At 38.7% G+C, this 27,970-nt stretch overlaps 2 protein-coding genes across 5 annotated transcripts in view; both read right to left on the bottom strand.

Moving 5' to 3' along the window:
• The window catches only part of gak (cyclin G associated kinase), a 31,380-nt gene extending 8,654 nt beyond the window's left edge, over nucleotides 1-22,726 (bottom strand). For both annotated transcript variants that reach the window (XR_009129560.1, XM_058070037.1), the window contains exons 1-28: nucleotides 22,322-22,726; nucleotides 21,045-21,106; nucleotides 19,944-20,003; nucleotides 19,728-19,842; nucleotides 19,321-19,463; nucleotides 19,112-19,237; nucleotides 15,007-15,096; nucleotides 14,788-14,923; nucleotides 14,603-14,715; nucleotides 12,209-12,290; nucleotides 9,735-9,852; nucleotides 6,983-7,032; nucleotides 5,975-6,123; nucleotides 5,746-5,868; nucleotides 5,529-5,662; nucleotides 5,260-5,454; nucleotides 5,074-5,191; nucleotides 3,630-3,709; nucleotides 3,355-3,548; nucleotides 3,118-3,285; nucleotides 2,888-3,054; nucleotides 2,593-2,815; nucleotides 2,007-2,201; nucleotides 1,785-1,925; nucleotides 1,575-1,661; nucleotides 1,233-1,514; nucleotides 990-1,138; nucleotides 125-301 (exon numbers count right to left, since the gene is read on the bottom strand). Coding sequence is in view for 1 of the 2 variants with exons in the window: in XM_058070037.1 (XP_057926020.1) it covers nucleotides 125-301; nucleotides 990-1,138; nucleotides 1,233-1,514; nucleotides 1,575-1,661; nucleotides 1,785-1,925; nucleotides 2,007-2,201; nucleotides 2,593-2,815; nucleotides 2,888-3,054; nucleotides 3,118-3,285; nucleotides 3,355-3,548; nucleotides 3,630-3,709; nucleotides 5,074-5,191; nucleotides 5,260-5,454; nucleotides 5,529-5,662; nucleotides 5,746-5,868; nucleotides 5,975-6,123; nucleotides 6,983-7,032; nucleotides 9,735-9,852; nucleotides 12,209-12,290; nucleotides 14,603-14,715; nucleotides 14,788-14,923; nucleotides 15,007-15,096; nucleotides 19,112-19,237; nucleotides 19,321-19,463; nucleotides 19,728-19,842; nucleotides 19,944-20,003; nucleotides 21,045-21,106; nucleotides 22,322-22,463 (3,819 nt within the window). In the remaining variant the exon portion in view is untranslated. The remainder of the gene's footprint in view (nucleotides 1-124; nucleotides 302-989; nucleotides 1,139-1,232; nucleotides 1,515-1,574; nucleotides 1,662-1,784; nucleotides 1,926-2,006; nucleotides 2,202-2,592; nucleotides 2,816-2,887; nucleotides 3,055-3,117; nucleotides 3,286-3,354; nucleotides 3,549-3,629; nucleotides 3,710-5,073; nucleotides 5,192-5,259; nucleotides 5,455-5,528; nucleotides 5,663-5,745; nucleotides 5,869-5,974; nucleotides 6,124-6,982; nucleotides 7,033-9,734; nucleotides 9,853-12,208; nucleotides 12,291-14,602; nucleotides 14,716-14,787; nucleotides 14,924-15,006; nucleotides 15,097-19,111; nucleotides 19,238-19,320; nucleotides 19,464-19,727; nucleotides 19,843-19,943; nucleotides 20,004-21,044; nucleotides 21,107-22,321) is intronic.
• Nucleotides 22,727-23,707: 981 nt separating this feature from the next.
• LOC131127801 (uncharacterized) lies at nucleotides 23,708-27,970 on the bottom strand. Of its 3 annotated transcripts, none has more exons than XM_058070042.1 (3): nucleotides 27,890-27,970; nucleotides 26,003-26,059; nucleotides 23,708-24,632 (listed from the first exon to the last, which is right to left on the bottom strand). In XM_058070042.1, exons 2-3 carry the CDS (start codon nucleotides 26,050-26,052, stop codon nucleotides 23,987-23,989), a joined length of 696 nt encoding a protein of 231 aa, XP_057926025.1. In that variant the 5' UTR covers nucleotides 26,053-26,059; nucleotides 27,890-27,970; the 3' UTR covers nucleotides 23,708-23,986. The 3 variants fall into 3 exon arrangements, with proteins under 3 accessions (XP_057926025.1, XP_057926024.1, XP_057926026.1); XM_058070041.1 differs by having other exon boundaries at nucleotides 27,540-27,939; XM_058070043.1 differs by lacking the exon at nucleotides 27,890-27,970 and adding an exon at nucleotides 27,259-27,289.

The following is a 27,970-nucleotide window of genomic DNA, read 5'->3' on the forward strand; positions in this document are numbered from 1 at the left end:
CACGAGAAGACGAACATGTCAGGATGTGTTTGGATTTAAGGTGTCCCATCGACCCCAAGACCAGAAGACTAGATGTTGTTGAATAATAGCTATCATAGTTTAAAATCCTAAATTCATACTGCACCTTATCGGGATGGACCACCAGGACCGCCTTCCTGTAGAACTTCTTCACCTGGTCGGGCGTCACCAAGTCGGCCATGCCCACGGGCTTCCAGCGAGTCTCACCCTCCCACAGCACGGTGTGCAGAGTGGACAGCAGCGCCCTGATGTTCCTCTCCTTGCCCTCGATCCAGTCCAAGATCTACAGAGGACCAACCGTGGAGAGCAAGCAGCCCAACTGGGAGGTTTGTCTTTGAATTCATCTCGGTCATAAAGTACTGGACTGGACAGGTTGTCTTAGAACCGTTTCATCCTAGCAGACCTCATTAGTTCACGCTCAAAAGACTAGATAGGACAGCTTTAGTCTGAGGGGATGGTGCAAGATCCAAATTTAGCACTCGCGCTGAACAGTCCAGTTGCCACCGACTAGAGGTGTCCTATCTAGTCACATATTTAGTATTTGGGCCGATAAACATCTTCTGTGAGCGATTCTAGCTGACTAAAGCCGTCCTATCTAGTCATTAAGCATAAACTGATGAAGCATGCTCGGACAAAAAGCTGTTCTATCTAGTCTTTGACCATCACTTAATGAAGCCAAAATGTCTTCCATGGGAACCTGAACAATTCGGTTGAAATCGATTCTAGTCGTCTCGCATCTAGTCGTCCTATCTAGTCTTTGTGTATTATCTGATGAAGCCTGCTTGAATGAGAGATGGAACGTCTTCTAAAATAAGCCAAACAGTCCAATTGCACTAGATTCTGGTAGACAAGAGCTGTCCTATCTAGTGGCCTTGAGATAATAATAACAAAAAAATAAAAATGGTCCACGGTGCCGCACTTTGGACACACCTGATAGTGTAATTGTCTTATTAGGGGCATGTAACCGTTACCTGTAATTTTAGGGGATCCATTTCTTTTGTGATCTCCTCCCTCCTCATTTCGGCGATGGTCCTCGGCCCTTTTTTGTCCAGCTTGGAGGAAAAACCCTGAGTGGACAGCAAGTCCCCAAAATCGTCCTCCTTTACCTTGGGCTTGGGGCCTGCGTCACATCCAGAAAGAATGATGACAGATGATTGACGTTTGCGTGTCGTAAAAGCAGAGAAACCTTTTAACTCGTGGAGCGATGTGCGTACCGAATCCCGGAGCTCGCACACCTCGCTCCTCGCGGCCTCCGATGACGCTGGAGAAGTTGAGGTTGTAGTTGGGCTTGGCCGCCTGCGTGCTGGAAGGCTGGGGGGCAGACGACGCTTTGGGTGCAGACCCAGATCCGGACTGCCATGGCTTGTTCTGACTTGAGGGGGCTCTACCGGGCTGCCAGGACTGGCCTTGCGGCTTAGCAGAAGAGGAGGAGGAGGAGGTGGTGGACGTTGCTTTTGTGCCAAATGACGGCCCAGACGTATTACTGTTGGTTGAATCTGGAAGAGAAAAGTCGGTTAGCACATTGAATTCAACATCATTGAACCTGGTACTCTTACTTGGTAATTTGGAGCTCAGGTTTCCTAAGTCAGCAAAAGGGTCAAAGGTCTGAGATTTGGCCTTCGACATTGACGACATAGAAGCACCTACGAGCACACAAACATACAGTAAGGGAATCTAACACTACAGAATCACTCTTATAGCAGGTGATGTACTATAACATAGAAGCAGGCCTATAAGACACGTATGAAGATTGTATCTTCAGTTACCTGCGCTGGTGTAGGCGGGCCTAGTGGCGCTAGCGCTGCTCATGCCGGTGGACGTGCTCGCCGCCCAGTTGTCCCACCCCCGCAGGAGGTCAGGGTGGCTGGCGGACGACGTCATTTTCGGAGCATCGTTCACTAACTTATCTATTAGGACGGAATAAAAAGACGTTTTAGATGCAGGCGTGGCCTCCATGGCGGCAGATGACGCCACAACAGTGGGCTCACTGAGGTCTAAGAGGCTGGCGTTGGAAGTGGGGGCGGCGTCACTCTGGGCAGAGTTGAACCCGCTGCCGGCAGAACCATCCGAGCCCAACAAGTCCCCGAAGAGATCCGGACCGGAGGCCTGACGAGACGAGCCCACGCTGGAGCCCACGCCGGAGCTGGAGCCCATGCCGAATGGATCGAATGGGTCATTTACGGCTACGGTGAAGAAGAACCAAATGGCATCAAACATGTCACGTATATATTACACAACGCAGAATTATTAGGGATGCATGATAATTATCAGCCTCCAGATGAGGTGAGATTATCTCTAATGTGCGGAGATGACATTTCGCATGCTAGTTGGACCAAATGCTCCGTGATAAGCTAAGCTAGGTGGCTCCTCCGCTCTAAACTGTGCTAGAGCAGGTAGCCCCCTATGCGCTTCGTTCTCCTGATAGTCGTGATGTGTACAAAAAGTAGCTATAACTGGTTATCGATATCATATTGGTCTTGAGAAGCAGAAAGTTATCGGTATTGGCGTCGGTTTGACAAAAAAAAAAAAAAAACGATATCATGCATCTCAAATAATAACCATTATGCAACTCACGTTTCGAGCCTCCGGTTTGTCCGCTGAAGAACAAGTCTTCCTGCGCTGCCGTGCTGTGCCCAGCAGGGGGTGCAAAAAGGTCATTAAGAAGGTCGCTGTGGCTGGAGGAGGCTTTCAGGCCCGCCCGTGCGCTTGGATAGCCTGCTGAGGCGGGGTCAGAGTTCAAACCTAAGAGATCAGCTGTGTCGTTGGCGGGAGAGTCCTCGGCTGCGGTGGGCGGAGTCTGCGGCCAAGGAGGGAAACGTTTCAAAACAAAAGCCCCAGGGTGGTTAAGCCGCTAAAACGGTTCCCATACCTGGAAGTCGGCGTCAAAGAGCGGTTCGCTGGTGTCCCGCGACAGAGGCTCCCCACTGGGGGCAGAGTAAGAGTAGGACTCTGCTTCTGACTGATCGCTTCCATCTTCCTGATCGTTCACAGATCCTCCTGCTTGACTATTCGAGGCGTCCTGCGGGTGGCCAACATCTAAACACAGACGCCGTCATTATTTAACGTCACAGCCGCGATGTGGCTCTAACGAAAGAATACCTTCCCAATCCAGCGTCTGGAAGAAGTTGTTGGCATTGGTATCCGTGCTATTGGGAGAGTCCGGTTGAGTGGCGGTTGAGTTTTCGGGGGTCTGCTCTGTGGGCTGTGGTGGCAAACCGGAGTCATAGAAAGCCGAGGACCCCGGCTGGCGAGGCAGTTCCGGTTTACCTGCACATGCAAGAGCGTCCGGGTTTAAGACTGAGCTTCCACACCTCAAGGTTTTATAGCGCCACCTACCGAACTTGCTGAGGATCTCCTGCTGCTCGTCGCGAGAGGAGAAAAGGATTTTGGGATTGAGGCCCTTGGTCTGGAAGCTGTCCCACGGCGGGGTCTTGGTGCTGGGCCTGTCCCTGGGCTCCACTTCGATGTCCAGGTTGACCTTGAACAAGTCTGGGTACTTCTCCTGGATGTCACAGGCGTCCAGGTCGTACCTGCAGGACCAATGATAGCTTAAAAAAAAAGACGTCGCTAACCAGAATTTGTGAGCGCATTTTTCCATATTTGAAACCCACTTGGCGAACTTCACATTGGTCGCGTTCCGAGGGACAAAGCCTGTGTGGAACTGGATTTGAAACATTTTCATGGAGGCCATCTGAAACAGCAAACAGGAAAGAAAAATACATGTCATTATCTTATTCCTCATAATATTCTAAAACTTTTCTCTCAATATTTTAACTTTATTCCTGTAAATTACAGCTGTTTCTTTACCATTTTTTTAATGTTTTTTTTTAGTTTTCAACTGTTTAAACATCCTTCTTTTAAATGTTCCTCCCATTAATGATGACTTTGTCCTAATATTTTGACTTTATTCTCCTTTTTCCGCAACCTAATTTTCCAAAAATGACACCTTTAATCGTTGTTTTGCTTCTTGCTTTGTTTCTCATGTTATTATTGTGTCTTTTTTTTTTATTTCATATTTCAACTTTAGGATCCTAAAATGCAATAGAGGGCAACAGACTCCTCCAGTTCCGTTCCTACGGTGAACGCTACCGGATTTCATTCATTCCACATGCCATCCAGGTCTACAATACCATACATGTCTGTAAAAGATAACTGATATTATTGCATTATATAAAGTGTTAAAGCATGTTTTTCTTTTTCTACTCCAATTGAGCGACTGCAGCTAAGCAATTTCCTGTATGGATCAATAAAGTCTATCAATGTAAGTCTAAAATGACCTTATATTTCATCATAACATTTCATTATTCTAATAAAATTACTACTTTGTCTTGATTGATTACAACTTTTTTCTCTTAATATATTTTTTACTTTATTTTTTATAAAATTATGACTGATTTACCATTTTTCTACTTTTTTTAAATTAATTATTACGTTTAATACGGCTTATGGTCTATTATTATGTCTACTATATTTGGTAATACGGGTGTAAAAGGTGGCTATAGGGGTGTTATTTCACATCTAGAGGGCTAAAAATACAAAGTCATAAACAGGTTTTCTAAGCTCCAAGTACTAATATATATATATATATTTATTTGTCATAATAATATGACGTTATTGTAAAAAATAAAAAATAAAAAAATTCTCGTCAGAATATGACTTTATTCTTGTAAAATTACAGATTTTTTTTCAGTAACACTTCTGTTTTGTTTCAGCTTTTTCCTTTAAATTTTTTCTGACTTTATGCTCATAATATTTGGACTTTATTCTCATAATATTATAACTTTTTCCCGCATCCTAATTTTCCAAAACTGCCAAATTTATGTGTTTCTCATTGTCAATGTATTTTCGCTTGATGTTATTTTTCCTCAAAATATTACGTCATATTTGGTAAGTTACAAATTGTTCTTGTTTGAGTACTTTTTTCTTATATTTTGACTTTATTTCCAGCAAAATTATTGCAATTTTTCCAGTTTTCTATTTTTAGAATGTGTGAGTTATTACCTTACAATTATTACCTTACAATTCCTGCATTAAACGTGAGGAAAATGTTTGCACCTTAGCCTGCAGACGTCCTCCCAGCGTGGACCTGGCGTGGTAGATCACCACCAGTACGTCTCCTTGAACCGTCACATTCAAAGGAATGTCTGCTCTTCCATCCTCTATCTTAAAATCCCTGATACGAGGAATCCATTTTAACCACCAGAAAGATCAACGAATGAAAAACAACAAAACCAAACCTACTTCATCCTGTCGTACTCCTGTGACGTGGTGAGGACCCGCTCGTCTCCGACGTAAACCTCGCAGAACGGCCTGCAGCCGTTGCGCTGCTTGTTGAAGAGGGGCACGGGCGTCATGGTGATGGAGCGGATGACGATGGGCTTGCAGTGGGGGATGATGGGCTCCTCCGCCATCATGTCGCACATGTACTCGATGTACCTGCAGGTTAAAAGGCATGCCTCAAGTCAAGCATTTTTCCCGAACGGAAAGCCCATCATTTGGCGTGTTGGCACCTCTTATGCGAGGGGGCGATGCCGGGCGGGCATCGCTTCATGGAGAACATGTAGACGGCCGCCTCGGCTGTGGTGAAAAGGCGGCAGAAGCACAGGAAGGAGCACACGGCCACGGCCGACGCCGCTCTGCCATCCTGCGGAGACAATTAACAGGGGGAGAAAAGGTCACAGAGAGGTCACAAGAGAACGGTCGCCATTTTACTACATCTCAACCCACCAGGCAGTGGACCACGCAGATGTTCCTCTGGTCCTGTTTGAGCCACTGGTGCATGTTCTTGCAAACGCTGTAAAGGCTGCGCAGGTTGGGGGAACGCCGCACCTGCCAGTTGCACTCAGAAACCTGCGCAAGAAAACACACTGAAACGCGGCGCCCGCAAGGCATGCTGAGGAGCTAATGCATATTTTGGTATTTGGCATGGAGTGGCCCATTGGAGATTCAAACACACCCTGTTGTGGAAGCGCGACGGCCTGTAGGAGCGCTTGGAGAGGTTGTAGACGGCGTAGTGGCCGGGGTGGCGAGAGTCCAAGAAGAGTCGAACATCCTCGATGTTGTTCTTTATCGCCGACTCCACCCCCTCGGCTGGGAACGACATGACTGCACAGCAATGCACACACATCCATAGCAGCTATTATTACCGCCGTCAAGGGCAGCGCAAAGCACAAAAATAACTTCTGAATAATAATAATAATAATAAGTTCATTTTCCAGAGTTATTGGAAATGGGATATGGAAGAATTGGTCAGCGTACTTAGCCTATCATGCTACATGTTAGCATAATTTGTATTTCTTTTTGCTATTTATATGGGTAGACACATATTTGAACACCACCATCAAGCTAGGTGTTAGGATGCTAATACTAGCATAGCGGCATTTGTAGCCTTTTTCATGGGACACTTATCAATGGTCTTTCACTTAAATAGCCCCCAAGTACTATAGTACTATGTGTACAAAGTACACTTCATGTGAGTTGTTAGCATGCCAACATTAGCATAGTAACATTTTAGCCATTTTCATCGGTAGACGCTACTATGCGAGGTGTTAGCATGCTGATGTTAAGATGTTCACATTGCTAGCATGCTAACGGGAGCATACTAACATTTTTTTTTGCAATTTCCATGAATATTAATTAAGTGGACACTTAGCTAGGTGTTAGCATGATAACATCAGCATGTTAGTTTGCTAACATAATTATACTATATACAGAAGTAGGCACTTTTACAAACACTTAACGTTATTAAGCTAGGTGTTAGCATGTTAGCATTCTTTAAGTCATTCAAACCCTTCCATTATATGTTTTCATGGTCAAGGCATATAAATAGACCCGGGTAAGTCACAATAAGGGGGGAACTATGCTGGGGCCTGTGCTCAAAGTGATTTTACAATGATAAGACTTAGTAATAATGAATGTATTATTATTATTATTATTATTATTTCTATGAAGTCCAGTTACCCACCTGCTATCCTGGAGGTGATGTAGGATATGTCTAGGTCACCTTTGGCGTAGCTGCAAGACAAATCACAACGTGAGGAGAAGTGGATGACAGGCGTGTCCAAATGTTTAACAGAGAGGGCCGCATGCTGACAATTCAAAAGACAAGAGCGCCATTTGGGTGTATTTTATATGATAAAAAATGATGTACAGGTGTAAAAAAAAACGTTTTTTTTTAATCTTTCAAAATTGACAATACATTTATAGCTAGAATGATTGTCTTTTGTTTTTTTTTTATTTTACTTAAAATAATATTATTATTTATTCATATTATTTATTATTATTTTTTGTCAGAAAAAATATTTTCTGACACGACAAAAATAACTATATTAAAAGTTAAAAATGAGAACAACGCTGTATATTTATATTATAATTATTTTTTCATTCATTTTTCTTTTATTTATAATTTATTAAAACTACACAAATAATAATTGCTATTTGTTATTAATTATCAATAAATACAATGATTTGACAACAAAAATAACTTCTCAAAAAGTTTGAATTTTTATGACAATAAACACAATATTACAAGGAAAAATAATGTCATTTTAGTAGCATAGGGTTGAAAAAATAAAAAAACAATATTTTTTTAAAGTCAAAATATTTAAAAAATGAAAGTGAAAATGAAAAATACGGTTTGGAAAATGTTTATAAAATATTGGAATAAAGTCAAAATATTATAAGAATAAATCATATAATAAAGATTATTGAAGAACAAAGTTGACAGCTACAATTCAAAGTCAAAATATGTAAAAAAAAATGTGAGTAAGACATAATAAAGAGTGAAGTGAATATGAATAACACACTTTTCCACCTATATACGACAACGCTAAGATGCAAAGTTGCATCCTGTCACACTTCACTATGTGGCCCTCGCTGCAATAACGTTTGGACAGCCCTGGTTTGGATGTCGGACTAAGATCTAGGAGAGGGAATCTGCTACGAGTCATGGAAAGCCTTTTCCTGACTGCTCGACGTAAAACTTTAAACACACTCTGGAACATTTCGAGCAAACGTGGGGCGAAGCAGTGGGAGCGGCGTGACGCCACGGGGACACCGTGTGATGCTGGTTAAGACAAACAGCCATTTTAGTTTGCAATCATTCATGCACTGACACGCTCCCTCCGATTAGTCCTCTAACGACAAGGGCAGGTGCTTGATTGTGGGATTAAACAAACACACTTCCTGTTCGGCTGAGCGTTAAAGGTGCCGTGTCGGCGCCAGGAAGCAGTGACTGCAGACACAACAAACAGCTTAGTAGAGGTTTTTTTTCCACATCTAAATGACACACAAACTACGGGATAAAACACACACACACATACAAAGCGCTGCACGGGCGGGGCACGCTTTACCGACCCCCTTTATTTACCTTGGGTTGCTAGGCCACGCAGACAGTAGTGGAATCGTGAAGGATTGGACACACAAGAGAAAACAAAAACAACATACAACAAATGCCAGGGGGGTAGGAGGGGGGAAAAAAACAATGAATACAAGTGAATACGTTGCAAACAGTAATCCCTCCTTTAGCGCGGTTAATTGCTTCCACACACCACTAGGTGTTGCCGATGGGCTCGGTGTATGCATGTTTACACTCCTATGTCCCATTATATTTAATAGGCAAAATAAACACATACTAGACATACATCTTGTCACATGTTTAGCCCTTTAGAGACCATATAACACCCCTACAGTCACCTTTAAATGCATATTAGTAAGATATAGTAAGATATAGATGACATCATATAGACCAGCAGTGGCCCCATGCACTTTCTAAAAATATAGTTAAAAAAAAAAAACAAAAACAAATGATAAAATCACCAGTAATTTTAAATACATTTGTAGTATTATTAGGGAAAAAAATAATGTTTATAGCATAGGTTTAAAATATTAAAGAAAAACATTTTGCCTCAAGATTATTCTGGTAAAACTGCAACCGACTCTTTTTTTGTTGTTACAATTCGGCTAAAATTTGTTAATATTTTGACTTTATTCTGCTAACATAACATCATTTTTCTTGTTTTTCGGTTTCTCCTGTTTCAACCCTTTGATCATAAATCTTCTTCTCATAATTATGACTTTATCGCCATAATATTGTATTATTATTACATTACAACCTAAAAAAGAAAAATTTAACTTTATGCTACTAAAATGACATTTTTCCTTAGTGTAGGTTTATTTTCTCTCAATATTTTGGCTTCATTCTTGTAACATAACATCATTTTCTTGGTAGAATCTGAGTGTTTTTCGGTTTCTCCTGTTTCAACCTTTTTATCATAAATTTCCTTCTCATAATTATGACTTTATCGCCATAATATTGTATTATTATTACATTACAAACTAAAAAAACAAAAAAATTAACTTTATGCTAATAAAATGACATTTTTCCTTAGTGTAGGTCTATTTTCTCTCAATATTTTGGCTTCATTCTTGTAAAAAAAAAAAAAAAAAAACGGTGACGGAGTGGCGAGGGATTACTGTATGAAATGGAATACAGTGGAACCGCTAAAGATGAAAAAAAAATGGCTTTTTTAAATTTGCTTTCGGTTAAAAATGTGACGACAGGGACCTGTTGGACTCTGATGATTTCAAACGTGGGACAATGACAGCTTAGAGGTTCCACTGCGTGTTTCATAGCTCCGACTCCAAGGAGACATGATGGCAAAACACAATGGCTTTTGGAGGACATGTGACCTGTCACTTGCATAGCAGTGCCTTACCTGGCTACCGATTGGATGACCTTGGAGGAGGTGTCCTTGATGTTGGTCAGGAAGCGCTCCGTTCCTCCCTTGAGGATGTCCAGGAAGCCGCTGCCCGACTGATCTGGATCATAGATGCCTTTAAAACATGGGAAAAAATGTTTTTTTCAATATTAAAATCGTCATTAAGTAATGTCTTTATTTTTTAGAATGTATTAATATTTTTTTTTATTTTTAATTCATGTCAATATATTTATAACATTTAATATTTTTATTGGCCGACGGCACATTCCTAAAAAATGCAAGAATGGCAGTAAAAGTCAAAATATGAAGAGAAAATATTAAGAGAAGGAAGTTTTAATGTTAAAAGATTTTACAAGAATAACGGCCTAATACGAAGAGGAGAAATAATGCCCTTTCAGTAGCATGAAATTGAAATTTTCAGAGGAAAATGACAGATTTTTGGAATGACGTAATAATATGAGAAAAAAAACAAAAAAATATGAATGAAGTTAAAATTTTTGGAAAATTTTGTGTTTTTTTTTTTACTTTTATAGTAAAATTCTATTATTTGAACATAGTAAAAATACTTGAAATTGGCTTAAATATGTGTATTTTTCTTTAAATAATAATATGCTGCACACAAGCAAATAACAGTGCTGATGTATTAATAAATATATTTTTGACAAACCATCAATACTAGAGAATTAAAAAAATAATAATATAAATAAATATATTATTATTAATATATAATAAATATAAAAGTCAAATATTATGGTAACAAAGTCAAAATATTGCAAAAAGAAAATTAAAAGATTATTTAAGAAAAAAGTTGAAATATTTGGAAAAGTACAAGAAAAAAAAACAGAGTGAAGCTGATACTAATAAATCATCCTTTTCACCGATAAGACAAAGCCGCAATGCAGTTCTTTCCTGAAACGTATTAGTACATTGTCATTCATCAGCTGGTCATCAATCGGAGGAGTGGAAAAACGTGGGAGACAATCCTCGGAAGAACAAGCTGCTTCTGCCTTTTGACAGATGGGTGACTGGCAGTGCAGAAATCCTCTTAATGGACGATACACACACGCGTATCTTCTACTTAGGGTGTGTATGTGCTCGTGTGAATAACAACATAGATGATAGACATGATATTAGTAACGCATTCTCTACCAAATATGTATTTATATAGTTTTTTTTATTGTTATAATATATCACATTATATATATATTATATTTTTATTGTATATATATATATTTTTTCAACCCGACTGCTTGCTCCCATAGACATACGTATACATCGTTTACAGAGACGATGCAACTCAACAATCGAAGAGAGGCATTGTGTGGTGCAGGTTGCAAAAACGGCCACAAGGTGGCAGAAGTACATTTTATAAGAGATTGTAAATCGTTCATGGTGTCATTGGGGAAAAAATATATAAAAATGTTTTCATGGGGAAAAAAATATTTCTGTTGTTTACATTGTGGCATCAGTGTTTATATATTTTGTATAAATATATATGGCTGAATGTGCCCAAGAGAAACTGATATTTTGCTGAAACCTACAGTATGTTCTACTGCTGATTACTAAAGAACACAAAAAGGTAAAAACAAACTGATGAAAGACGAGAGTAAATTACCAAATAAAAGTTGTACTTTGGGGGGAAAAAAAGTTCTATTTGGGGAATAAAATCAGAATAGTCAAAATACTACAAGAATGAAGACAAAATATTATGGAAATAGAGAAAAATATTATGGAAATAAAGACAAAATATTATGGAAATAGAGACAAAATATTATGTAAATAAAGACAAAATATTATGAAAATAAAGACAAAATATTATGAAAACAAAGACAAAATATTATGGAAATAGAGACTAAATATTATGTAAATAAAGACAAAATATTATGAAAATAAAGACAAAATATTATGAAAACAAAGACAAAATATTATGGAAATAGTGACTAAATATTAGGGAAATAAAGACAAAATATTATGGAAATAAAGACAAAATATTATGAAAATGTGGACTCCTGTAGAGTAGCTACACACAATAACCTACCACAATAAAACTTTCAAGATCTTCCAGACTATGTTATGGGAATAATGCCAAATAATAATAATGTCAAAACATTGTAAGATTATTTTTCCAAATAATATTGTGAAATTACAACTTTTTTCCTTGTAATATGTTGACCTTTGGCTTGTAAAATTATTGCTGATTTTACAATTTTTGCTTTTTTTTGGTTAAATTATAGATTTAGTGTGTCCCACAGCCATGAGCTGCTAATGGCTCCTGGCCCGCAATTTGGATACCACTGGTCTAGGGTGTAACCAATGACTTGATGAATGAAAACAAGCTTCTAAAAAAAAAAACTATTTGTAGCCCTAAATAGAATAATTACCAAGATAGGACAGAAAGGGTCATTTCATCAATTCTGACCTTCAAAGACGGCGTGTTTACGCCTGAAAGCGACATCGAAGCAGCCTCTCACCTGCATTGCCTCCGTGGACGTTGTGGATCTGCGGGGGCGCCGGGGCTCCGTTGTTGCCGAATCCTCCGTTCTGCTCCAGCAGCTGCAGACATTCATAGCCGTCATACACCGGACGCCAACAGTAGTAGGCGGTCAACATTGCAACGGATCTGTATCTCCAAAAACCAAATACCCTCGAAAGGGATCTCAAGAGCCGTCAATGAGACAGAAAGTGGAGGATGTGTTTCTTTCCTCAGCGTAAAAAACCCATAAAAGCGCTGACTGGGATATCCGCTACATTTTTCCCTCCACGCAGTCTGGTTACGCTTCCTTCTTCTTCAGCCAAGAGTGGCGCTCTCCGTACGCGAGCAGGACAATAATCTCCTTATGGCCAGAAGGGAAACCCCTTCTTAACCCAATAAGATTAGCCTGCTTCGCTCCACACACACACACTTATTCTCCTTGTCGTGTAGACGTATTCTCTTGCATCGATTATGCCGACATTTGCCGCAAAAGAGGAGGCTCTTGACCCTGAAAGCAGCTTTAAATAAACCACAACTTTGGTGAAGGATTTTGGTCATTAGTGGCAGGATTTGAGGATTTAAGGCAGTTGGCTTTCGAACCGTTGACCGCGAACCCCATTTTGAGTTGATACAGTAAACCTCGGATATATCGGACTCGGATATATTGGAAATTCGCTCACAACGGACAGATAAAAAAAAAACGATTTTTCTGTAATGCATTTCCAATAAAAATTCATTGCAAATATCGGATTTTTTATAACGGATTTCGCCTATTTCGGACAAAATCTCCAGTCCCGTTCCAATGCATTTCCATTAAATTTCCCTCGCATATATCGAATGGCCGCATCGTTATGCTAATCTTGTTGATGTCACTGGCTATTGTCTTTCTCCTGGCTCCAGATTTCGGACAAATATAAAAGTGAGTGACGTCAATAATACTAGCACAGCAGTGAATGAGATCTTAACCTCACTATTGGAAATAACGTAGGCCTGACGGGCGTAACAGGGCCTAGCTTAATTAACAATTTGTTATGCTCAGAGTCCAATAAAGTTCAATTCTCATTACCTTACGTCTCTTTTCATTGCCCAGTCCAGGTACATTGGAAACATAGTCAAGGAAGTGCCTTTTTATAACGGATAAAATCCGATTTACGCATATACCGGATATAAATCCGATATATGCGTAAAACGGACATTTTCCGGTATATGCATATAACGGATTTCGCTTATATCGGACAAAACCAGTGGGAACAATTGAATCCGATATATCCCAGGTTTACTGTAATATACAAATAAACCCCTTTGGAGAGCTACTTGAAACGCGGTTAGGAGCGACCTGACTTACTGTGTCAGTTCGTTCACTCGTGTTCACGTTCGTTCCGACTCACCAACTCACCAACTAGTGATGTGTCGGTCATGAACGAAACGGCCGACGGACTGAACGGGTATTTTATGTGCGTATTTTATGACCTTGTTCATTTGTTCGAAAAAATTAACCAGTTCTTTTGACCCATTCGTTCACAAACGACACACCACTATACTCAGAATTTAAAAAATGGCGGCGGCCGCGGCAACAAGTTTCAGTGAGTCGGGCCAGAAGAACAGCCACACACTCCTCAAATACACGATATAGTTAGTTTTATTTCTATTATTATTATTATTGTTATTAGTATTATTCATGTTATTATACTTTATTGATATGAATATGATATTTTTATTAACGTGTGCATGTGTTTGTGATTTATGTTTTCAGGGACATAATAAAAAAGAATAATTTTGAAAATTGCAGCTGTCACTGCTGCGTTATTTATTTATTTTGTGTTTTTTGCAGTTTTATTTATTGTTTTTTTTTTAATTAAAGGATTCAATTGTGCACTTTATTGTTTATTGTTCAATACAATTCAGTTTTGAAGTTGTCCATAAAAATATATTGGAAAGAAGAAATTTGTGTTTAATTCATCAAAAATCGAATCAAATCGGATTTAAAAATGAATCGTTAGATTAATCGATGCATCGAAACACTATTTTCTAGATTAATCGATTACAGATATAATCATTTAACCCAGGCCGAATCGGTAGTAGAAATGTGGTCATTACAGGTTTTTTTGCGGTACTACCCGCGCTTAAAATAAATTCAGGTAGACCACTGAAAGTGAAAAAAACGATATAAGCAACTCCAGAAATCGATGATCTTGCAACTACATCTTGCTACACGGACAACTGCTTAATTAGACTAAATAAACACAGTTAGGACAATGATAAATTGTTACTTCCTGTTTGTGCTACCGACTCTTCAAAAGCACAATAGATCCTGTTTAAGCAGTTCTATTGGAATGAACGCTGAATAACGACAACGCCAATCAGATATGAGATGATTCCGACACACGCCTACCTCAGTGACGGGAGACTTTGGGTTGACGTTGCGCGCCGCCGCTATTTCCTGAAGCTGGTTGACCAACTCTGTAATGGAGAGACGCTCCTCTGGGTGCACCTTCAACATGGAGCCTGGGGGACGAAAAATAAATAAATTTTACAAAATTGAGGCACCGTGTAACCGAAGAAAGGGGTGCTACTCACGTATGAGGTCGTGATACACAGCGTACTTGGCGTCGTTCTGCGGGATGGCGTATTTCCCGTTCACGATTTGCAGCTTGGCGCCCTCCTCAAACGGGTGCTGCTTGAAGCACAGCAGGTAGAGGATGCAGCCCAGGGCCTGCGTCGGTCGGGACACACAATCAAAACGCTAACAAGGAAAGCGGTCTCATCAGCCAATGAGAAAACAGAAGAGAGGCTGACCCAGATGTCCTGTTTCTCGTTGATGGGGAAGTTGGAATACAGGTCGATCATTTCTGGGGTCCGGTACGCTGGAGTGGTGTTCCGCGTGATCTACACAAATAACACAAAATGAAATATTCATTTTTTTTCCATTTTTTCCCATTGGAAAAATATAATTTACTAAGTACTAAGGCATATAATTTAAAAGTCATCATTTTTACATTTAATATGATCAAAAATAACGTAATTTTAATAGCATAAATCCAATTCAATCCCATCCATCAGAAGACTTAATGATAATAATAATAAATTCTTATTATTACTAAGTTAATAATAAAAATATTATTATTAAATTAATAATAATTATTATTATTATTATAAAGATGATAATAAGATAATAATTATTATTTTAATAATAACAATAATAACAATAAAAACAATAATAAACAAATAAATAAACAACAAAAATAAAAATAAACAATAATACAAATTATTATTATTATTATTAAGATGCAGGATTGAAAGCAGGGGGATAAAGGAAGTCCAAACTTTTAATCTATTTAATCTAACACACAAGACATAATTAATTCTCATACTTTTCATAACTGCATTCAAGAGCTATGTTCCAATCATAAACTGTATAAGGTTCCTAAAATATTGTGACAGGTCAATAACACTCAAAAAGTTATTACTTAGGCCTATACATATATATTTTTTATTAATATTTTACAATAAAAATAATATTTGCAAAAATGAATCATTTTTAATGACCTCTCATGGCCCACTTGCAGTACCACCACGGCCCACCAGGGGGCCGCGGCGACACGAGTTTGACTGGCTTAAAACTGCATGAAAGGTCACCTTTTACTGTGCACTGACGTCATCACCTCATTGGCATTGAATGAGTTAAAGAAAAACATTTTTTTTTTTGCTACAAAGAATTTAGAAGCTCATTTTTCACTCGGTATCAGTCTCATCACCACACAACGCCCTCCCCAAAGCGGCATTAGCGGTGATGAACGCGCATGTTAATGCGTTTAACAACGCAATCTCTGGGCTACATCTCGGCAAAGCGGTGCAGATGGAAGGAAACTTCCTGGATGATTTCCTGCTTCGGCTGATTATTAAATCCAGGGCTTCTGGTGTTTGTCAGCCAGCAGCAGCCTTGCCATTCCTGCAACGGCTCCAGCAATGCAAAAACAAGTCAAGACATAACTTAATTTAAAGGACTAACGACCCAAAATGTGTATCCGCCCATCCCCGGCATCTAGACTTCATTTTTCTAAATCAGTGATTCCCAAAGTGTAAATACACAAAAGACTAAGTGTGAATACACAGGTGCACACGTTGGGCACTCACGCACCCTTAAAAAAGTGCAAGTGCGCACAAATGCACTCAAAGAAAGTACACAGAAGTAAAAAAGCGCACTTATGCAATCACAAGACCAATCGTAAGTACGCAAGTGTGCACTTATGCACTCTTACGCAAGTGTGTGAACTCATAAGCTTTAGTATAAAATACTTAGTGTAAATACGCAAAGTGTAAGTTTGAAATTGTGCACTGATGCACTCAAAGTGTGCACTTCAGCAATCACGAGTAAAATAAGTGTGCAATTGTGCACTCAAAAGACCAAGTGTAAATACACAAAAGACTAAGTGTGAATACACAGGTGCACACGTTGGGTACTCATGCACCCTTAAAAAAGTGCAAGTGCGCACAAATGCACTCAAAGAAAGTACGCAGAAGTACAAAAGCGCACTTGTGCAATCACAAGACTAAGCGCAAGTACGCAAGTGTGCACTTATGCACTCTTACGCAAGTGTGTGAACTCATAAGCTTTAGTATAAAAGACTAAGTGTAAATACGCCAAGTGTAAGCTTGAAATTGTGCACTGATGCACTCAAAGTGTGCCCTTCAGCAATCACGAGTGTAATAAGTGTGCAATTGTGCACTCAAAAGACCAAGTGTAAATACACAAAAGGTGCACACGTTGGGCACTCACGCACCCTTAAAAAATTGCAAGTGCGCACAAATGCACTCAAAGAAAGTACGCAGAAGTACAAAAGCGCACTTGTGCAATCACAAGACCAAGCGCAAATACGCAAGTGTTCGCTTATGCACTCTTACGCAAGTGTGTGAACTCATAAGCTTTAGTATAAAAGACTTAGTGTAAATACGCAAAGCGGAAGTTTGAAATTGTGCACTGATGCACTCAAAGTGTGCACTTCAGCAATCACGAGTAAAATAAGTGTGCAATTGTGCACTCAAAAGACCAAGTGTAAATACACAAAAGACTAAGTGTGAATAAACAGGTGCAAACGTCGGGCACTCATGCACCCTTAAAAAAGTGCAAGTGCGCACAAATGCACTCAAAGAAAGTACGCAGAAGTACAAAAGCGCACTTATGCACTCTTACGCAAGTGTGTGAACTCATAAGCTTTAGTATAAAAGACAATGTGTAAATACGCAAAGTGTAAGTTTAAAATTGTGCACTGATGCACTCAAAGTGTGCACTTCAGCAATCACAATTAAAAGAAGTGTGCAATTGTGCACTCAAAAGACCAAGTGTAAATACACAAAAGACTAAGTGTGAATACACAGGTGCACACTTGGGCACTCATGCACCCTTAAAAAAGTGCAAGTGCGCACAAATGCACTCAAAGAAAGTATACAGAAGTAAATAAGCGCACTTATGCACTCTTACGCAAGTGTGTGAACTCATAAGCTTTAGTATAAAAGACTAAGTGTAAATACGCCAAGTGTAAGCTTGAAATTGTGCACTGATGCACTCAAAGTGTGCACTTCAGCAATCACGAGTATAATAAGTGTGCAATTGTGCGCTCAAAAGACCAAGTGTAAATACACAAAAGACTAAGTGTGAATACACAGGTGCACACGTCGGGCACTCATGCACCCTTAAAAAAGTGCAATTGCGCACAAATGCACTCAAAGAAAGTACGCAGAAGTACAAAAGCGCACTTGTGCAATCACAAGACTAAGCGGAAGTACACAAGTGTGCACTTATGCACTCTTACGCAAGTGTGTGAACTCATAAGCTTTAGTATAAAAGACTTAGTGTAAATACGCAAAGTGTAAGCTTGAAATTGTGCACTGATGCACTCAAAGTGTGCACTTCAGCAATCACGAGTGTAATAAGTGTGCAATTGTGCACTCGAAAGACCAAGTGTAAATACACAAAAGACTAAGTGTGAATACACAGGTGCACACGTTGGGCACTCATGCACCCTTAAAAAATTGCAAGTGCGCACAAATGCACTCAAAGAAAGTATACAGAAGTACAAAAGCGCACTTGTGCAATCACAAGACTAAGCGTAAGTACGCAAGTGTGCACTTATGCACTCTTACGCAAGTGTGTGAACTCATAAGCTTTAGTAGAAAAGACTAAGTGTAAATACGCAAAGCGGAAGTTTGAAATTGTGCACTGATGCACTCAAAGTGTGCACTTCAGCAATCACGAGTAAAATAAGTGTGCAATTGTGCACTCAAAAGACCAAGTGTAAATACACAAAAGACTAAGTGTGAATACACAGGTGCACACTTGGGCACTCATGCACCCTTAAAAAAGTGCAAGTGCGCACAAATGCCCTCAAAGAAAGTACGCAGAAGTACAAAAGCGCACTTATGCACTCTTACGCAAGTGTGTGAACTCATAAGCTTTAGTATAAAAGACTTAGTGTAAATACGCAAAGTGTAAGTTTGAAATTGTGCACTGATGCACTCAAAGTGTGCACTTCAGCAATCACGAGTAAAAGAGGTGTGCAATTGTGCACTCAAGAGACCAAGTGTAAATACACAAAAGACTAAGTGTGAATAAACAGGTGCACACTTGGGCACTCATGCACCCTTAAAAAAAGTCGTATTTTTTTAAATAAAATAAAATAATAATAATTATATATTAATAATATATAGTATATATATTGAAATTAATAATAATAATAATTGTTATGAATAATAAATGTTATTATTAGATATTATTATTAGATATTAATAATATATATAATATATATTTATAATATATATATCATAACTAATAATAATAATTATGAGGTCGGGGCTGGGTGTTTTTCCAAGTTGTAGTTGACATGCATGATGCACGATGGCGTACCTCGTCCTCCACCATGGACCTCTTCTGTGCCGACCAGCTGTAGTCGGGGTAATGTGACACGGTGGTGGCGCTGCCAAAGTCGCACAGCTTGACGGTGCCTTGGTTACTAATGAGGAGGTTCTCGATCTGCAACACCGAACAAAAATATTTGCATTTAAGGTACACTTCAGGTCGTTGCATCTGAAATGTACCGCGGAGGGCGTACCGACCTTGAGGTCTCTGTGTATGATGGGCGGCTTCTGCCTGTGCAAATGCTGCACGGCGCGGCACGTCTGGTAGAAGACTTTCAGCACTGTGTCACATGACACGTGCGACCGCTGCTCCACTCGCCTCAGGAAGTCCACCAGCTGACCTGAGGCGGGAAAAAAAAACACACAGACCTGATCTCCCCAACCTAATTCTCCAAAAAAAATGACAACATTATTTTGCCCGTGACTTCTTAAAAGTCATACAAAGTCCTGTGTCGTAAACAGCCTGCGTAAGCAGACAGGAAGTAGGTCAAGGGTCAGCGAGTCTGCCCACGGGAAAAAGTGTTTCATCACGGCCGCTGAAGTAGAGCCGGCGAGCACTGACTCAGCAGTAAATATGTCCGAGAAGGCAAAAAAGACAACTTTACCTCTGCACAGTTCCGTGAGGATCAGGAACTCGGCCTGGCCGGTGTCGGACTCCTCTTTGCTGATGGAGGCGGCCGAGCAGAACTGGACCACGTTGGGGTGTCCTGATAACTTTTTCTACAAAGAGAACCAGGTTAAAAAACATTAAAGTACAAACCGTATCAACGGTGAACCTCCATTGGCGAATTATACGTCATGAAGACTTGATTGCGTCATACCATGAAGCAAACTTCTTGGATGATTTCCTTGTTCTTCTCATCCTCGTTGGACAGCAGCCGCTGAAACAAAAGCAAATATTTATTCTGCTTCAAATCAGGTGACTTCTTGCTCTTGAACCGATGCAGCAAAACAAAGGAAGGGTCATTCTGGGGAATAACAGTGAAAGATAAAACAATTTGGCACATTACGGAACTAACATCGTACTTTGTAGTCAGCTGCGATTTCAATACCAAAATATGTACTGTGTATGATTTCACACGGGGTGTCCAAAGTGCGGCCTGGGGCCATTTGTGGCTCACAGCTGTATTTTTATTGGTCCACAGCACATTCATAAATACAATAAAAAGTAAAAAAAAAATAAAGCTGCAAGAAGGTTACAGTTCAGTGACAAATAGTCTGATTCATCAACAACGGGTTTTTGAGACTTTTTTCGGGGGTCCTGTCACGATTGACGCCTCCACCAAATTTGGCGACCGTCTGCCAAACTGGTGGCACGTGCAATTTTTTTCAAAATGTAAAATGGGGACACTACTGAGTGGATTTCACATTTTCTTTTCTTTTTTTAGGCACATTTTCGCCGAAACCAGCAACAGCAAAAATTGCTGTAATTTTACAAGAATATCATAGAAATATTATGGGGAAAAATAACATCATAAAGTTGAAATAGTAGAGAAAAAAAACATTGAAAATGAATTCAGGTTATTTTTTTGAGACATATTATGAATAAACAAAAATTTTAAGTAAAATTGGGATTATAGGTTGATAGGTTGGAGTAAAAAAAAAAACCAATAATATGGGGAAAAAGTATTTTAAAAAAGTATATGGGGTAAAAGTATTACAGAAATTAAGTTGTAACTTTATAAGAAAATAAGGCACAAAACGGTTGAAAAGAGCTAAAATGTGTAAAGTCAAAATATTAAGAGAAAAGGTTCTAGTCTAGTCTATTTGTGAATACACAAACACAATTTTGGTGTTAAAATAAGGTTGTCTGATGCGTTTCGTGCGACTTTTGTAGGTTTTTTTTCCTGTCTTCATCACACATTTTTCATCACGATGCGACTTACACAAGGTGTAAACACCATAAATTAGATTTGGCTCACCTTTAGAGCGTAATCTTTACCGCTTCCAATGTCCTGGGCTTCATACACAAAGGCAAAGCCACCTGAGGAAACAGTTAAGATGAATTATAATTAGTCGTTTGTCATCAAAATAAATGAGCAAAAAACGCCAGAAAAATCACTGAAAGACATGTTGTGATAACTTTGGTGACATTTGTATTAGTGCTAGGTAAAATTCAATTTGCAGTTATTGTATGATTCTCTACTCTCTTGTTAATTATTATTATTATTATTATGAATTAAGAAAAAAATACACTTACATACCGAGTGTATTTTTACAATTTTTTATACTTCATATAATATAAATACAGCAAACAGTATTAAATAATTAAATAGTAAATGTATACAAATTTGACAATAACATAACAAATATTTTAAATATTTTGGGTCTTTCTGACTTTTAAAAAAATATTTTGACTTTTTATTTAAATAGAAAATTAAATGTATATAAAATATTTTACAATAAAATGAAATGACAAAAAACTACACAGCTACATTAAGAGTAAAAAAATTTAATTAATGAAATTTAAATATATTGTAATTAGCTTAATAAGTAGTGTCTTGATTAAAAAATGATTTTATACTTAATCACATAAATATATTTTAAGTACAAAAATGTTATGTGTAAAAATCTTGATCACAACAATAACTATTAAAATATATATTGATATTTAAAAAGTTTAAAATAAGTGTATTTTTCATTATTTTAATAATTTTAAATTGTAATACAAACAGATTTAATTAAATAAAATGTAGACTTTTTACAATAATTACAATTACAAAATAATAGTTTAACTATAGTATTGTGAATTAAAAATACAATAAAATTAATTACAATTAAAATACATAGGCAAATATTTTTTGAAACATTATTAAAATAATAAAATGTATGTAGCTTGTCAGTACAACTCCATACAGTCGAGGGTGTCACTGCAGAATAACACACACCAATGGCAGTCTTAATAAAGAGATTATTTTCTTATTTTGTGATAGCTTCCTCTCAACAGCATCAAGTGACAGCTGCCGAGTTTGGACTACAAACAGCCAACCTATCGTAAATTAACAACGCGTTTTCATTTTTGGTCATCACAATGAAAACCGACATTTACTGGAAATTGTGTGCAAAGGTTACTGACACTGACCGCCAACTACAACTGGATTTATCATCATCGTTAGCTGGGCTAGCTTTCACGATGCTAGCTATCACGCTAGCATACTTTAGCATCGCAAAAACTCTATTTCCTACAGCGTCATCCTACCTTCCGCAATAACTCTCTTGATCCGCAGCTTCATGTCGCCGAGTTCAACGAGCTGCCCCACAAAGTCGTTCTGGTCCCGGCTAGCCGCTCCGGCGGAGCCGGGCCCGGCGAGGAAATCGAGCGCCGACTGGAATAGCGACATCCTGTTAGCTTCCTAGCTGCTGCGACTTGCTGCCCACTTCGGGGCTCACAAGGACCACCTCGGGCACCGGGCGAGGTGGGCAGTCTGATTCCAGAGCGACTCCGGCAAGTGAACTCTCTGGCGGGGTGATCCCTTATGGAAGTTTAACATGAGCCGATGGTCTCTTGTCGGTGACAGAAAACATTCTCTTCCTGTTGCCGAGATGACGAGGCCGCGGCCATCACTAGCCTGCACTTCCGGGATGGTTGTGACGTCAGCGCGCAGCCAATCACGTGAGCGTCTAGAAACAACACTAACATAGTGTGCCATGCTATATGCTGTAATTAAAAACGAGTAATCACGCTAAATACATTTAAGAAGTTCACGTACATGATTATAATGTGCGTTGAGTTAAAAAATGGAACGCACTTACGCGAAACGAAATGCAGCAACAGGCTGTGCATTGAACAAATACTACTAGGGCGCCATCTACTGGACGTTTGGCTACAAAACACAAGCTTGTTTATATTTGTTATATTGTATATAATACCTTATAATTTTCTTATAATTATGTCAAGTATATTAGGTAACAGGAGTATAAATGTGACCATAGGGATGTTATTTCATGTCTCGGACTGTAATGTTTAAAAAAACGTATTTAGATGGTTGTAAACTGGTTTTGTATGGCTTGTGTATTATTTTCTATTATGTCAATTAAATAACGTACTTGTAACCCGAGTGTGAATGTGACTAAAGGTGTGTTATTTTATGTCCAGAGGGCTCTAATAATGCGAAAAATATGTCTGTCAAAGTTATTACCGCGTTAATGGAAGTTTCCTTTGAAGGAATATACATATTTACAAAGCTAATGTTAGCACGTTAGCATGAAAGCGACTTGCTTAATATGTTTGTGTCGAGCCATAAAAACGTCTAAAAACGCTACTATGCTATGTTAGCATCCTAGCAATAACACCTAGCATGATAGTGCTAAGTCTTAATAAAAGCGGAAAGAAAACTGCCAAAAAAAATTATTATGCTAACGTTAACATGCTAGCATGCTAGCTCGGTTGAGAAAAGCGGCAGTAGTAGCAGGTTAAAATAATTAGCTAAAAATAAAAGAGTGAATTTTGTGAACATTTTGAAAATGTATCACTCTCAAAAAGCAATCACTTCATCCGTGACAACAATTTCAAGTTATATTGAACACAAATTAAACTTGCACTGTACCTCAACAAGGTAAATATGAATATGAAAACTGCTTGATTTGATTACCATTTTTAATCATCCAACAGCCCTAGTAAAAACTGAAACGTTGATTCAAGGATGTAGAGGGTTAGCCTTGGGCCCCGACTGACTAAATACGACTAAAACACTGTCTCATATGTCATCTTTTCAGACTGTATTTTGTATGTCCTTCATGTGTTCTTGTACAGCGTGAGCGCCCGAAATGGTAATTCAGGGCTATATCCCGACATAGGAAGAACGGGTGCCGCGGATCGGTAAGGATCGGGAACCAGTGGCGAGGAAGTGGACATGTGACACATCTAATTTTTCTTCGAGCAACTGAAGCGGTACGCCATGTCATTGTTACAAGCGATGCCGCGGGCCAATCCCTGCGCTCTGTGCTGTAGATCGGACAATTTCTGCTGCTGTTGTTTCAGGGTGGCTAAAGTCTTATTCATTGTCTGGAGATCTGTTGCCCTTTTGTTGCAGGACTTGACATTTTCCTCAATCTGCCGTTGAAGAGTATTTACTTGCGGTTCCACGTTCATGCTAGTGCTTTGTAGCGAGCTTAATTTGGTCTTCAGTGCGTCATACTGAACCTGCAGTTCATTTTGCTTAGGCTGCAGGCCCTTCAGGCTGGTGTTCATCTGTTGCTGCTCCTGGATCAGTCGGGCGAGTTGAAATGATTGTTTGGACGGCTTCAGCGCTTGATGCTTCTTCATCAGGTCGTCATGCTGCGTCAGAATGTCGTTCAGACGCCAGCGGTCTTCTTTGGTGGTGTTCACGGTACTCGCAACCTGCTCTAACTTGAGGTTCATCACATAAAAGCCGGCGGCAACGCAGCCAAACAAAATCAAGAATCCCAAAAAACACCAAACGCATCGACAGACGGCCATCATCCGTGACGAGGTGTTCTGCGTGGATGGAAGAGCAGCTTCTTCCACTGCAGGATTCTCGGGTGCTAAACTGACAGAGGGGGAAAGAGAAAATAAACAAGCTTTTAATTTCACTTTTATTGAAAATGTTAACACTTAATTGGTCATAGGGGACATTTTATGAATAAGCGCAGTCGATTCATTCATTTTCTACCGCACAGGGCACATATAGACAAACAACCATTCACACTCACATTCATACCTATGGACAATTTGGAGTCGCTAATTAACCTAGCATGTTTTTGGAATGTGGGAGGAAACCGGAGTACCCGGAGAAAACCCACGCAAGCATTCATACGGACTACTGATGTGGCCGTACTCCAGCTAAAACTCAACTCTGAATGAATATTTGCTGTGATTGAATGTAATATATTGGGTAATAGGAGTGTAAAGGTGATATAGGGGTGTTATTTCATGTCTAGAGGGCTCTAATGGTTTTCTTTCCTCTATGAAAATGTGAAAATATTCAGTAGTTTATTGATTAGTCAGGTCTGGAATTAATTAAAACCAATCATGGAGGGATTACTGTATTACTGTATTTCAACTGTGGGTCTGTCATAAATTTATATATTTTTATATTATATTTTTTTATTTATATTTTTATATTGATTTTTTTTAGCAAGGAAAACGGGGGTGCTGGAGCCTATCCCAGCTGTCTCCCTGGGGCGAGAGGCGGGGTACACCCTGGACTGGTGGCCAGCCAATCACAGGGCACATTTAGACAAACAACCATTCACACTCACATTCACTTGCAGTATTATAAGAAACGAAATAAGGAAAGTCATTTTTGGAAAAATTAGGTTTGGGAAATTATTATATATTATTATATATTTATTTTATATTTTAAATATATTATTAAATATATATTTAATAATATATTATATTATTTATTATTATTATTATTATTTATATTATATATATATATTTATTAAATATATTATTTTATATATATTTTATATGATTATAAAAAATAACGTCAAATATTGTGGGAATAAAATAATAATAATAATATGAGAATAATAATAAAATCACAATATTAGGAGAAAAAATTCTACAACATTAAAGTTGAAAATTGGTGTTTTTTCAAAATATTAAGAAAATAAATCATTCTAATCAGAAAAAAAGTTGCAACTTTAATACTATAATATGACTAAATGTCACAAAACATAAAATAATGACTTGAAATATTAAAGAAAAAATTATTATCTCTCATATCTAAGTCACCAATACCGATATCAGCCGATACCGATATATGTAACATGACATATCGCGGACAGCATTTTTAAAATATCGCTTATCAGGAAGAAAACCCCATTCTGTTGTCGACCGATATCACATTTTTATGCTGATATGGTGCATCCCCGGTTGTAATAATAATATGCGAGAGTGTGAAAGTCTCACCTAAATTCAATGCTCTCAGCACCGACAGGCTGTTCTTCCTGATTCTCCATCTCATTACTGGAAATCACACAACAAAACGCAGATTCATCTTCATGCAATAATTCACCTCTATGCGACTGAAATGGTCAAATTAATTGTGTGTGTGTCTTGCCTCGGGTGTCATTTTAGAAGATTAAAGTCAAACTATGAAGAGACGGTAATGTCGCAATATTATAAGGAAAACATGAATAACATTATAATAACGTGAGGGATAGCATAGTGTTGAAATATGAAATATTAATGGGGTAGAAGCCAGTGTCTTGTTGAGACCAGCCATGTCGTTTGGTCTAGACACAGTGCCACTGAGGAAAAGACAGGAAGCAGAACTGGAGGTAGCAGAGATGCGGATGCTGAGGTTCACATTGGGAGTGACCAGGATGGATAGGATCAGGAATGAATCCATCAGAGGGATATTACATGTTAGAGACCTTGGAGATAAAGTCAGAGAGGGACATGAAGGAAAGAAGTTGGTGTGAAAGAAGACAGGGTTGGATGGAGGCGGTTGATTTTTCCCAAGTTTTCCAAATATTTCTACTTTCTTCTGGTAAATTTTCTTCATAATATTCAGATTTTTTTTTTAACCATAAGATGACGAGTTTATTCATAAAATTGCAATTTTTCACAATATTTTCACTTTATACTCGTAAACGTTCTTGTACATTTTCTTCTAATAATATGACTTCATTCCCATAGTATTATAACTACTTCCACAAAATTAGTGATTAGTGAATAATTAGTGATATGCTCGGTAAATGAATGTTAATTAAGTCATCATCAAACGTTTAAATAGTTGGAAAACTAAAAAAAAAACAACTGCAGAAATATATAAAAATTGAAATTTTTTTTTCCAAGAATAAAGTCTAACTATTCATTGGAAAAAATATATTCTAAGATGGAAAAAAAACTAAAATAATGTCCTTTTAGTAGCATAGAACTGAAATATTCCCCCAAAATAGAAATATTAATATCAATATCAATATAATATTGATGGGTGATAAAAAAAAAAAAGAATCTCGCAGATCAGATGTTATTTTCCTATTACGTTCCCAAATTTGGTCATGGACTTCCGCCATACATGCCAAACAGGCCGTCATGTTGTTACACTAACAACACAATTTCTCAAATTCAGTGGCTATTTTCATCTGTTAAACCCCAATAGATGTCAAACATCACTCTTATCGGGAATTAAATTAGATACTACAACATTTAGGAGGTACCATGTCCAAACTCAAATACTGCCTCGTCGACTTCAGCTAGTAGCGGATGTTTGCCTTGACGCTTCAAATTAAGAGAGCACATTCGCAGCGACACTAGCTACGACCGGATGTTAACACTTTTATTTTGAAAAGATGTGCAAAACTGCCATCGCGGGTAATTTAATATTTCATCCTATAGTTTTAATATGACTTTATATTTCTACAATTGTGCCAAATGTTGACAGTGGAAATAAAATGGTGCATTCCCAACTGAGTTTTGCTATGTGGCGGCAAGCTATTACCGGAAGTGTTGTTCGCCTACGACCGGTCCTCCGTCTCTTCCGGCTTACTCATGGTGACGTCATCTTATCCTCTCTCTCAATATCATTTTTAATGTCAAGTCTAATTTCCCATTATGGGAAAATTATCTGGATGTGTTCCGTATTTACACTTGACGAAGTATACGGAGCGCACTGCGTGCTCGGTAGCTAAACACAGCCTTGGCCACCACGCCTGGCGTACTGACGTGATGACGTCATTTCCCCCGACGGCTTTGACAAAGAGGCCGTATGTGCGTCAAGGGCGTCGTGAAATAAACCGGCTGACGTGAAGCACATGAAGGAGGGAGAGCCGGGCGGATCGATCCAATTACCGATTGTGTTTGTACTGTAACACTCAGTACGCTCAGCCAAACACCAGACCAGACGGGCGGAACAACAGTCGGACACTTCCT

The sequence above is a fragment of the Doryrhamphus excisus genome, chromosome 4, assembly GCF_030265055.1.
Source record: "Doryrhamphus excisus isolate RoL2022-K1 chromosome 4, RoL_Dexc_1.0, whole genome shotgun sequence".
NCBI lineage: Eukaryota > Metazoa > Chordata > Actinopteri > Syngnathiformes > Syngnathidae > Doryrhamphus > Doryrhamphus excisus.

Coding starts and splice junctions, on each gene's coding strand:
- LOC131127801 (XM_058070042.1), bottom strand. CDS start 26,052: ATGGAGAATCAGGAAGAACAGCCTGTCGGTGCTGAGAGCATTGAATTT. Junction 24,633..26,002: donor GCTGAGAGCATTGAATTTAG/GTGAGACTTTCA, acceptor CCCCTCTGTCAG/TTTAGCACCCGAGAATCCTG.